Source organism: Gopherus flavomarginatus, chromosome 9, assembly GCF_025201925.1.
Source record: "Gopherus flavomarginatus isolate rGopFla2 chromosome 9, rGopFla2.mat.asm, whole genome shotgun sequence".
In the NCBI taxonomy this organism is placed as follows: Eukaryota; Metazoa; Chordata; order Testudines; family Testudinidae; genus Gopherus; species Gopherus flavomarginatus.
This window is the reverse complement of record NC_066625.1, coordinates 8,028,649-8,043,072: the sequence shown is the minus strand read 5'-3', so window position 1 is coordinate 8,043,072 and position 14,424 is coordinate 8,028,649. Positions and strand designations below refer to the sequence as shown.

Below are 14,424 nucleotides of genomic sequence, written 5' to 3'. Positions count from 1 at the left end.
AGAATTCTAAGGTCCAGGTTGGAATTTAAGGGGACTCTGTTAATTTGAATAGGTTCAATATTTGACCTACTTTCTGATACGTAGAGACCGTCCTGAATTTTGAATGTTTCTCTCCTGTCAGCTAAAAAGAGAGCAAGAACACTATTTAAACTGGTGTAAAAATCCCAGTTCCTGCTCTCCATTGATAATGGATTTACGTTCCTCTCAACCTGAGCTGTGAAACCAGCAGAAATCCAATGGTCACCTCAGTGTCTTCACAGTATCCAGCCATCCTATCCACGCTGGGTTTTGCAACCTCAACCTCCCCTAACAGCCACTTGTTAATCAAAACTTTTGGCTTTGGGGCCTACTTAACACTGTCATTTTAGTCTTCTGATACGGCAGCCAAGGGACTTAAAAAAAAATGGGAACTTTGCAGCCAGCTGCCTGACAGGGTCTGTGTATAAAGCTCCGTGTCTTGCAGAGCTGCCCTGTGTTGTTTTGTAGAGCAAGCAGCAGATGCTGATGTTATTGTGCAGAGGACATAGAGTGAACTGCCTCACAGATGACTCTGCTGTCTGCAAATTGCCAAACACGTCGGCTGATTGGCTGCCTATTTTTGATTGGTTGGGCACGTCCTGTTTCAGAGCAGGGAAAGCAGTCGCCCCCCTGAGATGGCAGCAGGTTTTATCTTCTGCACCTATGCAGTGCACAGACATTGCATGCTTGATCCTGGGAAAGCGGTCTGCTGGGGTGGAGTATCCGTTAGCCCCCATCACCCCCATTGGCACCTCAGAGTGCCCCTTATGGCCTTGACTTAGTGTCTGTGGTCACGTCTGCTCAGTCCCAAATGCAGTAAGCATGGGGATTCCACCACACAACTGGGAGATGGGGATTAGCCATAAATCATGCAGCCACTTGTGTCCTCCCCCAGATTCCACGTGGGCTGGAGAGGCCTGACTCCCAAATGGCAGTGCTCAGAGCTAGATGGATGGAAGTTGCTTTCACTTCTGAAGACATGGGTTTAAAATCTAGATCGGATCATGAGTTTGGTCCCCTGCTAGAAACTATAGGAAGCACGTCATGAGATCCACAGTCCAGCTCAGGGGCTTAGTTGGCAGTGTGTGCTTGAAAAAGGTCCCCAACCTAGGTTAACTGAGGGTAGAGTGAGATTGTCACTCAGGGTTGCGTGGACAAAGCTCGTGACATGTTTGGAGCCATGACCACCCAAAATGGACTCTTAATGAGCCCTGAAGGAGAGCCAGTGTGCAGGTCCCTCTTAGCGCCGTAGCAGTTGCTGTCAGCAGAACCAAGGTGTGCTGCTTTGGCTCTTCTGAAAGCCGTGGGCCTGTTGCTATAGCTGCCCTGGTGCTCTATACTGCAGGCTGCAGGGATCATTGTCAGTGTCAAGCTAATCACGCTTGCGATCTCGTGTGCCTCTCATTTGTTTCTGAAGTTTGTCACCTGGTTAATTTCCAATCGCACGCTCTAGGTGTGATTCACCAATAATAACATTCCATAATAGTCTGTTCTCTCCAGCATGTTCCACTAATCTCTCCTTCGGGGGGGCGTTTGCTCTCCTACCCACATTTCCTTTGCCTGAGCATCTGCCCCATCCTTCTGTTGGTGCTGTCGCCGTCTCCTCCTTCAGTGTGTGATGCTGTCCCTCTCTTGTCTCTCCCAGAGTCTGAAGGAAGGCCTGACCGTGCAAGAACGCTTGAAGCTCTTTGAATCCAGGGACTTGAAGAAAGACTAGTTCTCCCCCTTCAGCTTGAACACCTCCCAGCTTGCGATGGCACAGCACGAACACCACCTGTTCCTAGTTCCTTATGATCCTCTGTGCTGTTGTTCGTCTCGATGCTCCTGATCGGACTGAGTGCGGCTGGTGGTTCTTCCCACCCTGGCACCTTGACTCCACGGCTCCTTTCCCCGCATCGAGAAATGCTTCAGAGACTCTGCGAGGGAGAGGAGGGGATGGAGTCCTGCCCCCTTTGGCTCCTTCCTTCACTGTAAACCATTACACTAAGTGTCAGTATTAAGGCTCAGCAGCCTATCGATAAGCTAGCTCTGTCATACCGACTGCTTTGGTTTAGAAATGGCTTGGCTGGCCTAGGCCAGACCCAGCTCTACTGCTGTGTGAGTGACCCGGTGCTCAGTCACACATCGTGAGTCAGTCCTCTGAGCTTGCGTTCGTGGCAAAAAGCCTGTGGTCAAAACGTCAGGAAAGACAGGATTGTTTGTGTCGGAAGCAGCCCCATCCGTCAGGTGTGTGCTTGGGTCACACCACCAATAGCCCACTAGCTGCCAGAGAAAAATGAGGGGAGTCTTCTGGGAGGGTGGCTAGGGTTTGGGTTCTATTCTCTCAACCCAGAACCCCAGCGGATCTCGGCCTTGGCTTGTTTACAGTATGTTACAGCCAGAGCGTTACAGATGTTTGTTTAAACACAGATTTCAACCAAATCCGCCCCGAAGGCCCATCTCCTCTCTTCCTATCATGCCCGTGCCCTGAGCAATGTGCTTCCAGGGACCGAGCTGCAGGGCCTGTCTACCCAAATCCAGCCCCCTCCAGCCACTCTCCCTTCTTCCCATCAGCCACTGTGTGTGTGAGCGCTTCCCTGTCCCGTTCTGAGGGGGGATACTGCGCGGCAGACAGAGCCCACGCTGGCTGCGAACACACACAGCTCAGTCCAAAGGCAGCTCCCTGATTTCAGCTCCTCTCACCAGCCAACAGCTGATTTTAATACTTGTATCTATGGCTACATTTTACTTTTCAAAGCTCTGCTCCAAACTAAGAGCCTCAGAACTTGCCTGTTCTCCAGACCATCCATACTGCAGCTTCTCAAGACATCTTCCTGCCTGCTCCCAGCTCCTGAATGAGGATCACTCTTAAAAGTCCATTTAGCAACACTGCGCAGCATGAGACCAATGGAGTGAAGTAAAAATGAGTGAGGGAATTGCGGGAACCCAGCGGTGGAGGTGCAGCATTAAACCAGTGTAGCTTGGCAAAGGGGAGGGGGAAAGAATCTCTCGTCCTGTAGGTCCTCAATCATCTCTGCAGTGGCCCTGATGGCAACAGCATTCACGTACTTTCTCCCCTGTACGCCTCCTTGCTTCTGTGCCCTGCGCCACCGATTGACAAGACAACTGCTGCCTCAACTCTGAGACTAAGGCATTTTCCAACACAAGCAGTTTCTGACTGAGCTTGGCTATCTAGTGTGGACAGGTCTAAATCACATTGGACTGTGCCCTTAACTCTGTAGGGAGCCAGGCTACTGCCTCTCTCAAATTGTGTCTAAATACAGTTCCTCGCTAGCTGTACTTGTTTGGCCAGCTTGGTTAAGGGGTAGTGCCCCTCGCAAGCCTGCCCAGTGCTCTGATGCCCTCTGCCCCAGGAATGCTCAGTGTAATCTGGAAGGCTTTGTTTACAAAGGGCCATTTGGAGCCGCCGTGTGCAGAGTGGCGGCCATGCCTGACCCTGGCAGCATGCAGGGCCAATGGGGGAGTTTCTAACCTGCTTTGACAGGGGTTGGACAATCCGCCTGACTTTCCTTTGTGATTATGGAACCACTGGCTAAAGCAGGTTTGAAACTCATTTCTGGTCTCTCTCATCGGCCACCCATGTTGCCACAGTCCCCAAGGATCTCCCGCCTTGCCAAGATGGCTTCCGCCATGTTGGGATGTCATGATTCTCAGCAGACTTCTTAGCTCTGCCTTCCTGGTGAGAGGAGCTGCTTGTGTGTCCCACAGGTACCCAAAAAGCACATTGAGTTCTCAGCTTAGTTGGTGGCTGGGGACTGTTTAAATAAGTCCCATCACCACCCAGCCCTGCCCTCAAATTTCACCCAGAGCCACGTTGCTGAAACCCCTCACACTAGTGACTCTACTGGTGATGCTAAGTAATGGGTCCCCCCAGCCTCCAGTAGCCATGGTGTGGGCCTGCCTTCCAGTCGAGGAGGCCTAGATGTCACTCCCTCTCTGTGTTCTTTAATCAGCCGGAGGAGACACTGTTTAGTCAGAGGAGGCATTCCTTCCCTGCCTCAAATTCTCACCCGCTCTGCGGAGCCCGAGCATGTTGCTGCTGTTAGATTCTGCTCATTCTGTTCTTGGAAGATGTCAAAGCTCTCGGCCTGATTCAGCTTCCGCTTATCCCTGTAGCTCCATTGGCTTCAATGTGGTTCCTCATTCTCACCACCGTGAGATCAAAACCAGGCCCAGGATGAATTCTTGAGGGCCAAACTCTGATGGAGCTGGGGATGGGGTGACTTCAGTGGGAGCTACAAGCAGCCAAGGCCAATGTGGTCTTTGGGCTGAACTCTGAAGCTCCACAAGCTGTGAGGGGACATGTCTCGCAGGCCATTGGAGATGTTGGTGCTGTGACACAGGTTGCATCTGGCTCTAGATACTGCCAGGGGAGGGTTTGCTCACCTGCTGTGTTCCCTATACCGTATATGTCCGTCCACATGCAGCAGAGGTCTTCAGACATCACCTAAGAGACCCAGCTTGCTCCGTCCTTGACAATTCCTGGTCTTCTCACATCAGCAACCACCAGAAGAGAAGATCCCTTTGTTCTTATGCTCCATCCCCACCTGGTTGGGGTGGAGGGTGTCTGCTCTCTGCTGGCTTTCCAACCCTGAATTCTCTGTTCAGATGGTGGAGCCTATGGGACACAGGCATGGGTAGCATGAAGTCCTTCAGTGTTGGGATTTCTCCTCCCTCACCTCAAAACAATCCACTGGAATGTGACATTTTCAAGGAGGACACACCCCAGCCTGTGCTCCCTTGGAGTCTGGTGAGGGCTTCTTACTGCTAAACCATCTGAGCAAGGTGTGTTCTGTTCTCCTGTTGGAAAAGCCACTTATCTGTCTCTTCCTCTGGCCATCTGGGCTCCGAGCTTCTTGCTACCGAACGAGCTAATTGCTGCTGCTTTGTTCACTTCTTTTGGTTACGATCAGTTACTTTAAGGGTGAGAAATGAAGGTCACACACCTTTTCTCCATTTAGAGTTGTATGCCAGGGAGATGGAGGCTACAGGATGGTGCTGTAGATACCCACGGCCTGATGCCCTTTGTGGTACAGCTTCATGGCACTGAGCCTCAAAGAGATCCTGATAGTGATGCTCCCAGGGGGTTGAAGTCACCTTTTTTCTGCTGTGCACTTCCCCACTCCAGCCACTCTTCTCTTGAGGCTCAGTCTCTCTCTGCTTGGACCAGAAACTCTCAGTTAGTTATTGGGATCTCTCTCTTTTTTTTTTTTTTAACCTCTGCATCTATCCAGATCCTTATTTCATAATGGTAGAAGAGGAAGTAGCTGGTGTAACCACACAGATGTAGATACCATTAGGATGATGCTGTGCAGAGCTGGCTTGGAGGAGGGGTTGCAGCATGCTGATGGACAGCTTGGTGGTGTTTTTGGCGGAGGTTGAGAAGGAAAACCGTGGTTGGAGTGGGGACTGTCTTTTCTATCTTTTGACCCAGCTGGTGTACATGGGTGAGGACATGGGGAAAGGCACTGTGGTATGTTTTCAAAGTGGAAGAACTTAGATAGCAGCTACTGTAAAGGGAGAGCAGGGAGAGAAGCATGTAAAGCAGTGGAATAGCAGGCCACGTAATAAGAGGTGGCATTGAAGAAATGGCAGATCCAGTGGGTTGGTCTGAACAGCTTTCTGCTTGTGCTCTGGTCCCATGATTATCCTGTAAAGATGCAACTGGGGGACAGGGGAGGGCTTGGTCAGGTGATATACAGCGTCCCAAGGGCTGAGGCAGAGAAGAAAACTGCTTAGAGGAAGATAATCTTTTATTTAATGGGTTTCTTAGCCCATTATCCTTTCTCATGTGCACATACCCCAAGGAAAAGACTGTAATTAGGGAAGCTTTGAATAGCCCATGTCAATTTCTTCTCTTGAGGATATGTGCATAGTTCTGTGAAAGTCCTGGGACCTGGCTATGGTGGATGAGACACTGGCAGTAACAGATTTAAGCAAGATGTTTGTTCAAGCTAGCTGGTATTTTGTCTTTAAGGCTGGTATATCTTTATTTCCTACCTTACTGCAAACTCATCATCCTGTGACCTCCATCTTCCTGGGTCAGTGGATCAGCTCAAAAGGATTTGCTTCAAGGTGTGCCAGGACTAATGGATCAGCAGAATCTGAACTTGTGGGAATGGATCTGTCAGTGAAGATTTGCAACTGGGGATCTTCAGATAATGCATCTTGGTCCACTTTTCTGGACCTACATAACTGCCCTTAAAAACTAACTAGACAAGCAGTTTCACTGGGATGAAATGGAGCCACAGATACCAACTGTAGCCAAAACAAAAATCCAGTGTTACAAGAAATGAGCTCCTCTGGAGAGGACATAAACACCGTGCATGGACGGGTGATTGGGACCACCCTTTGGTGTATATTTTTAAAGCTTCTAAGAACCTCTAACTGGCCAAATAAGTGTGTGTTTTGCTGAACTTGTTCTAAATTATTTAACACCTAAACAAAGGGTCTCGTACAAACATTTGTTATATACTGTCCCTTGTAAGAGCAGGTGCGTTCTGAAGCAGACACATCTCCAAAGAGGGACTTAAGCTTTGTTTGTAATGTTTTTCTGCTGTGCACGGGGTATGCTCTCTAAAGTCAGTTGTTCAAGGGGGTGGAAGAGCAGCTGGCTCTGTGCCCATCTGACTGCTGCGCTCCCAACTGGAATAAACATTGCAATAACTGATACTTCCAGAGGTCAAGAACAAAAAGCTGGGGTGCAAGCACGCACTTCTGTTCTCTGATGTGCTGGCAGAGGCCTCATTGCCGTTTTCTCCCTGTACTTTTGATGGGCACCTACCTGAGCTGGGAGGAGCCCTCATCAAAGTATTAGGCAGCGTGTTCATCTGCACTCCACCCCCAGTAAACACAGAAATCTACCACAGGTTAAAAAAAAAATGTCGAAAGTCTTAGCTGAGTGCAAGGTTCTGTGTTTCACCCCAGTTCTGCCTTCTGCTTCAGGCTTCATCTTTCTCCATGAGGCTAGAAATCAGTGTTTCTGACTGAACCAAGGGCGGAGGGGAATAACAAGAGAACTCCCCTCAACCCCTTTGCCCAAGACACTTTCTGATTCTATCTGCGTGTGTGTGTGTGTGTGTGTGTGTGAGAGACAGCAGAGGATTTTCCAATTCAATTTTCCTCTTGCTGTGTTCCAGGCACCCTCCATACACGACAGGGCAAATTGGCATGGTAGCTGTCTCACTTGCAGTGCTCCTCAAGGGCACAGTATATAGAGTGTGTGAATACATATATATATTGCAAGCAGCTGCATTTTATACAGTCCTACACTATGAAAAGTACGAGAATGGGAGGTCTAATAAAACCAAGTTCAAAATAGCCGTAGAAACATACAAACTTTCTAATTGCTTCCAAAGTTTTCTTTTGTGGAGTATTTTTCAGCCATTTTTTCCTTCTGGAAACAATTAGATTTAAGTCCTTTTTAACTGTGATTTCCCTTCCCCCCCCCCCTTTTATCCATCTAAGAGGGAGCAATTTTTTTTTCCATTTGCTTCAAAAGCAGAATTTGTGCTGATGTGCAAAATACAACAAGGCTATTTTTCTGTAACCGGTTGAATGGAGTGCATTTAAGCAGTCCTAAGCGTTGTAAAATGTGTCACTTTTGTAATGACTATATACATGATTGGAATTCCACTAGACCTTTGCATTTTTGTGGTTCATACACCGTGCTTAGTTTGTTGTGAACACTTAAGCACATGCACGCTCAGTGTAGCTTGCCTTTACTTTGTAATTTTTTCCATTTAAAAAAAAAAAAAAAGCTTTGTTATTCTCTTTAAAATAATTTAAAACCTGTATAGTATTCAAAGCACGCAATGTAAATATTTATTACTCAGAAGTTAGCGGAGGGTTTTTGTATGTGTGTGACTAAGTTCTGTTTTTTGGGGTTTTTTTTAATCTTGTTCTAATACAGATGTCCCTTTGGGGATTGGAAGAGATTTGAGTGTAAGATGCTGAACCTATCCTGTGTCCTCTTATTAGAATGTTTTTTTGATGACTGTTATAAATATCTTTTAAAATTCTCGACCTGTACCTTTAGCTTTGAAGATACTTGTCCAAAGAATGTGTCCAGTCTGTTTGAGAACTGTTAATCCTAAAGCACTATAAATTGTTTTTCCATTGAAAAGTCAGTAATCTTGTATTTGATAGTGGCATTAACACCCTGTGAATGTGCAAAATTGCTATCTATATATAGAAGTAGTAACTACTGTGTGACTAGAGCATACACAGATATCCTTGCACGGTAACTTAGGACTGTTGCAGTGAGTGAACTAAGGTTCCAGGATCTTAGGCCTAGTGTATAATAATTGTCTAACTCACTTATGCATCAGCATTGAAGCTACTTTGTAAGGCTACATGGAATTTACAAGGGAACTATCTCCTAGCTGTGCAGTTACATATTGTACAACAGCATGGACGTTTACTGTAACTTACAATGATATGTAAGTAACTGTTTAAAATATAACTTTCAATACATCGTAGTTACTACTGAGTTGCACTTATGATGTGATCCCTACCACTGTAATACAGAGCATTTCTTAAAAGTGGCTGCAGAAATATTGTTGCATGACTGGGGAAGGACACTGAAGAGTCATGAAGGCTGAAAACAAAGCTGTCAGCTCTAGTGGTTTAACTTGCCTCAGCCTGCACTTTAAGAGACTACTAGAGGAGAAGGACGGGGCTGGAGGCATTAGCAGAAACCTGACTAGCATTTGAATTGGTACCAACAGCACTAACCCTCCTGGCCACTGACATTAGTTTAGTGCAATCACAAGCAATTATTTCATCACCCTTCCTGTCTACCCTACGCCATGAATGTGTGCTGGATGGGGCAGGAACACTGACTCTTTGCTCTAATCTAAAGAGAGCAAAGTGTGTTGTAAAATACTGAAGACTTTGACATGTAGCAAATAGATGAGGATTTAGTCTCTGATACACGTTCACCCTGTGGGGACCTGGAGTTTTTGGTTGACTTGAGATGTTAAACTTTGGGGGTGGGGGGCAAGAGGGAAACTATGTATTTGAATGGTAATTCTGTGAAGTGGCAATAGACACCCAAGTATTGATGGTCAATCTTCCTCACTTCACACCACCAACCCAATCAGAATTGAGGGACTGCCTTAGCTCTGTCCTGTGCATGCCTTCAATCAGCGACCCCAGTCAGGGGAGATGGGTTCCTGACTGAAATGCACGCACCCTCCACTACCAGCTGAGTTGCAAGAGCTTCAGTCCCTGGTGGAGAGGGAAATAGAAATCATGATTAGTTGTGGTTTATGGTGAACACCCAAGAGTAAACCATAACGTCTCCAGTTCCTGTGATGATGCAAGACAGAGAGAGCCACCTGTCCAACCTGACTGCATGGTGTTAATGGCAGCAGATCAAACCTAGAAGATTGTGTAACTTACTTCCTGGGTTGCTACTGTGGTGGTGAGAGACTTGTGCACCTGTCTCAGAACTAGCACAAAACAAGGGTGGTGACCAGGGAGAAGTGGCAGCTGTGTTCCATCAAGATGCAGGTCTGAACGGTGTGCATAAGGGGAGGGTTCCACACACCTCACCCAGCAATGGTGTGATGTCAGACCTGAACCATTTCCTCTTGCAAAGGTGAATGCACAGGCCTTTGAGGCCCATGTGATACTGAGTATGAGTGGAATCTTCTTTCTCTCTCCCCCCGCCCCTTTGCTTTTATTTCAGTCCTTTAGAAAAAAAAAAAAAAGCCACTGTTCACTGTAATAGAAGCATCACTTTGGTCACAATATTTATTCCTTACAAATCTTGTGTGACATGCTAGGTTCCCATGGATGTAGCTGATCATTTTTATTTTGTAAATATAATTACTTAACTTTACATAAACTATATCGTAATAAACTATTTTTGCACCACCCTTTGCATGCTGTGTAGTGAGGTGCTTGTTTGGACACGGTCATCTACATGGAAAGGAGACACAGGCTTTTGAGTTAGCCACTTACTACTGTCCTACCACTGTTCAAAGCATTGCAAAGCTAAGACTCCTGACTGTTGCAGTGGAGAACTGCCCACAGCTGGTACAGTCTGGATATCTGCAATGGCAGATTCCTTCTAGACCTTTGCCACTGTACCCTAGCCTGCTCTAGAGGGACCAAACAGAGTAAGTGGGTAGACCAGGCATCAGCAACCTTGGGCATGCATCCCGTCAGGGTAAGCACCCTGGTGAGACCATTCGTTTACCTACCGCGTCCACAGTTCTGGCCAATTGCGGCTCCCACTGGCCGTGGGTTGCCGCTCTAGGCCAATGGGGACTGTGGGAAGCCGCAAAGGCTGAGGGATGTGCTGGCTGCCGCTTCCCTCAGCCCCCATTGGCCTGGAGCAGTGAACCGCAGCAAATGGGGAGCCACGATCGGCCGAACCTGTGGACGTAGCAAACAAACTGGCCCGCCAGGGTGCTTACCCTGATGGGACATGTGCCAAAGGTTGCCGATCCCTGAGGTAGACTAATCTCTGTTTGCTTTTACTGGTTGGGGCCTGGGGCCTAGGCTTACCACAAATGGTAATGAGGATTTTGTGGTGGTCTTAATAGTGCTAATCACTATACTTGTTATAACAGGACATTGGCAACACACTAGTGGGACTTTTAGCAGCAGAGGCTTCCAGCACTTCACCTATTTTACAAAGATTAAGCCATTTTTAACCAGACATGGGGAAACAGACAACCCCTGGACTTGTAAGAGTCTATCAAAATTCACTCACTTTGTGCCCCAAATTAAGCTACCTTAAAGTATGAGGGGAAGGTTAATTTCCCAGAATATTCAGAATAGCCAATTATATTTGCATAACATGACCCCCCTGCTGACATTACCATAGCTCTTGAGCTCTATTCTGAACATTATGTTTTCTGTTAATTACTGGTACAGTAGTAAAGCTCTTAAACCCAATGTAAACTGAAGTTGTAAGTGTGGAATAACATTTAACTGTGAGACATAAAAATAGCCACAGTAACTTGGAAACAAGAAAAGAGAGCCAATTACATAGGAAAATGGTTTTTTACAACCAAGAACAAGTCAAACACCACAGCTTGAACTGTATGTGGCAAAGGCTGTTACTGGGACTGCAAGATCTGATGCTTTACAAACTTTACGCTGCAGTTAGTTTTACACTCAAACCCTTGTTATAGCATTGTGGCATAAGGACATGAACCCTCTCCCATTCCAGGTCACTGTTTCATGTGTATAGGCAGATATGTCTAAAACAAATCAGTGTGTTCCATTCTTAATCTGTGTCAACACCTCAAGAGCTCTCAGTAAGAGCCAAGGATGTAACAGGTATGGAAACTGAACTGGCCTCTTAACCCCGAGGGGAGAGCTTACACCTGCATAGGCATAACAGCTTCTGTTGCCTGTCACACAGCATCTTCAAGAGCAGTAACCCGCTTTCCACTAGACATGAAATGGTTTTGTTTTCAGGAAGTCAAGAATCTACCCTGACCTCTGGATTTCATTTAGGAGACTGCCACCATAAATGGAGGAGGGAAGTAGATGATTGTTATTAAAAGCCCACTTCCCAAGAGGACAGGGACATGACGACATCTAGTATCTGCAAGAAAATGCAGGGGAGGCTTGCACAGGGGAAAACTGCCAATCTATCCTGAAGATTAAAATGGGAATGGTGGTGTTCTATATTCTCTATTGCCAAGCCACGTTGGGCAATTGATATGGATGGGGTTACGCTTCTTTTCTTGTATATGAACAGAGCAAGAAGCCTGTCCCCTACGTGCACTGGGGTTTCCTTTTGCAGCTCCTTTCCCTGAGGGGCAGCAACTGAGCTATAGTCAGTTTTTCAACTCTTTGCACTCCAAGTATTTCTCTCACACTCCTGGGCTGTTACGATGGCCAGCCTGTATTGTTTTTCTGCAGATTGCCATATCTACTCTCCAGCCCCACCAGGGTACTTTTTTCTAGGATTCTATTACGCTGCAGCTACTGAGAAAGTGAACAGACTACAGGGAGGTTAATCAAAATTCAAAATAAATATTAAAATTCCTGACTTCTCAATCAAGTTTTCCATAACAAACCTCGTCTTACGTATTTTAAAGGTTAAATGTCTAAGGCACTTTCCATTCCTAATAAAGTAACATACCCAGTTCAGTCCATGTGTGAATTATAGCTTTGTGTACAACCCCCTTACCCAATTCTTTGAGAACTAGTGATGAAGATTTGCACTCATACTGCCATGCATGAAATAAACAAATAGTTTCCCAGCAACCATCCGCCATACCAGAAATAGTATATCATTCTGTAATGTCACTAGCAGTAACCAGTAAGTGGCTAGTTCACTATCAAAATATCCAGTACTCTTAAACATTCCAAACTTTGCCATCTTCCAGTGCACGACAGTGGCCATTATCTTGTGAGCTCCAGCACTACAGCTGGAACATGCTGGCCCTTCTACTACACCACTACTTACCAAGAAGTTTAGCATGATGCACTCTCATTTAGTACACAGTGAGGTTTCCACTGAAAAGTACAGAACTCTTCACCCTTGCATGATGCTATAGTCTTTGTAGCTATAACGAAATTAAATACAAAGAAGCTTGCTAGAAAAATGCTATTTGTCAAGGACCCTTCCAGCTCCAAAAAGCTGTCATTTCTGTTCCTTTTTGGTGGGGAAAAATGTATAATTAGCTGGATCATTCTCTTCCCAAATCCTTTCAAACTCTGCCAGGAATGGCTCCACATACTCTGCATCCTCCACAATCAGCACATTCTCACGGTTGTTCTGGATAGCTTGAGTGGTCCAGTTGAGGGAACCAGTGATGAGCATCTTTTTGTCTACAATAGCAAATTTGTGATGCATGTAGCCACTCTCCTGGTCATGTCGCACTTGAATCCCTGGAAAATGAGGAGAACCTTTTCAATGCTTCCTCTTGAAGGTAAAAAGCTTTCTTATGCCCCAAAGCTACACTGCATTAATAAAAAGTGTCCTAAGGTTCAGAACCTGATGCCCTTAACTAAAAAAAAAATCAACATGAGTGTTTGATGCCATTCCTCACCACCCCAACAGGAGAGGGAAACACTGAGCCCTGTGGTCATCTTGCCACATGTCTCTCCCTTGTGACAATAGGTGATTGCTTCTCTGTTAACAGTCTGCGAGGCCAGGGAGCTTGGCTAAGCTTGCTCCAGTGTGCCTGCCTCTTCTAACAGGCCGCAGGGGAGACCAGGTGGAGGGCTCATAGGGGTCCAGCTGGCTGCACCTGAGCAACCACCCTCTTCTTTAATGTGGAAGATCACCTAGCGCCTCCCACCTTCCCCAGGGCTGAGCCAGCCCCCCAGCTGCCCCGTGTCAGTCTTTTCCCTGGTGCCTACACCATCCCCACAGTTCCTCCACGGGGGTCCCAGCTCCTTCGGCTCCTCCCGGCGCTGCCCCTTGGCTCCCCTCCTGCCTGCTCCACCCCGACCTGCTTCCCTCACTGCTGTCCCTGGCCCCTCTCCTCCCCCCTCACCCGCCTGCCGCAGGCGGCCGATCTGCGAGCCGGGGAGCGCCATGTAGTCCGCGTCGGTGACCAGGCGCACGCGCACGCCCCGGCGGTGCAGCAGCTGCACGGCGCGGCCCAGCTGCGGGCTGGAGAAGGCGAAGAGGCAGAGCTCCAGCGAGCGGCGCGCCGAGAGCAGGCGGCGCAGCAGGCGGGCGAGCGGGCTGTCGCCGTGCGGCAGCGGGCAGGGGCAGGGCGCGGAGCCCGGCTCGCCCAGCAGCGCCGCGGGGCAGGTGACCGGCGACGGGAAGAAAAGCACCTCGCGCCGCGGGGCCCGGCGCCGCCGCCAGCCGCGCACCAGCAGCGCCAGCCCGAGCCCCAGGGCCGCGCCGCCCGCCCAGCGCCATGGCAACGCCTCGAGGCCCGGCCACATGGCTCGCGCGCCCGCTCCGGACCACGTGGCAGGACGGGGGGGGGGTCACGTGATCAGAGCGGGGGCGCGGCCTCGGGGGCGCGGGGATTCGAGTACGCAAAGTTGGCGGGTCACGTGCCCAGGGTGCGCGTGTGGTTGGCGGGGAGGGTTTTGCCGCGCATGTGCGAGAGCAACTGTCCGAATTCAAAGCGGCGGATCCCAGCTGAGCCCTTCCCCAGCGCCAGCTGCCGCAAGGCCCGTTCTGAGCGCGCGGGGGCGGGGGCGGGGGCAGCTGGGGAGGGTGTGCGGGGAGGAGGCGGTTAGCGAAGGGGGGGGGATGGGGATAGCTGGGGACGGGTGAGCCCGGGGGGGGGGCGTAGGTGGGGGGGGGGCTGGGGAAGGGTGAGCCCGGGGGAGGGAGCGGTTGGAGAAGGGGCGTAGGTGGGGGGGGGGTTGGGTGAGCCCGGGGGAGCAGTTGGCCGAGGGGGATAGCTGGGGCGGGGGCGCTGGGGAAGGGTGACGGGGGGGGGGCACGGTTGGAGAAGGGGG

At 48.8% G+C, this 14,424-nt stretch overlaps 2 protein-coding genes across 13 annotated transcripts in view; one reads left to right on the top strand and one right to left on the bottom strand.

The window, feature by feature from the left end:
• MPRIP (myosin phosphatase Rho interacting protein) overlaps positions 1-3,694 on the top strand; it is a 163,901-nt gene extending 160,207 nt beyond the window's left edge. For 9 of the 12 annotated variants that reach the window (XM_050966534.1, XM_050966541.1, XM_050966540.1 and 6 more), the window contains one exon: positions 1,664-3,694. In XM_050966534.1, the coding sequence (XP_050822491.1) occupies positions 1,664-1,735 (72 nt within the window). In that variant the 3' untranslated portion in view covers positions 1,736-3,694. The remainder of the gene's footprint in view (positions 1-1,663) is intronic. The other 3 variants (XM_050966537.1, XM_050966545.1, XM_050966538.1) reach the window with 2 other exon arrangements.
• A 4,257-nt stretch (positions 3,695-7,951) lies between these two features.
• PLD6 (phospholipase D family member 6) lies at positions 7,952-13,896 on the bottom strand. The gene is made up of 3 exons (XM_050968645.1): positions 13,494-13,896; positions 12,458-12,882; positions 7,952-9,249 (listed from the first exon to the last, which is right to left on the bottom strand). The coding sequence occupies exons 1-2, from the start codon at positions 13,894-13,896 to the stop codon at positions 12,635-12,637; spliced, it is 651 nt and encodes a 216-aa protein (XP_050824602.1). The 3' UTR covers positions 7,952-9,249; positions 12,458-12,634.
• Between the last annotated feature and the right edge of the window lie 528 nt (positions 13,897-14,424).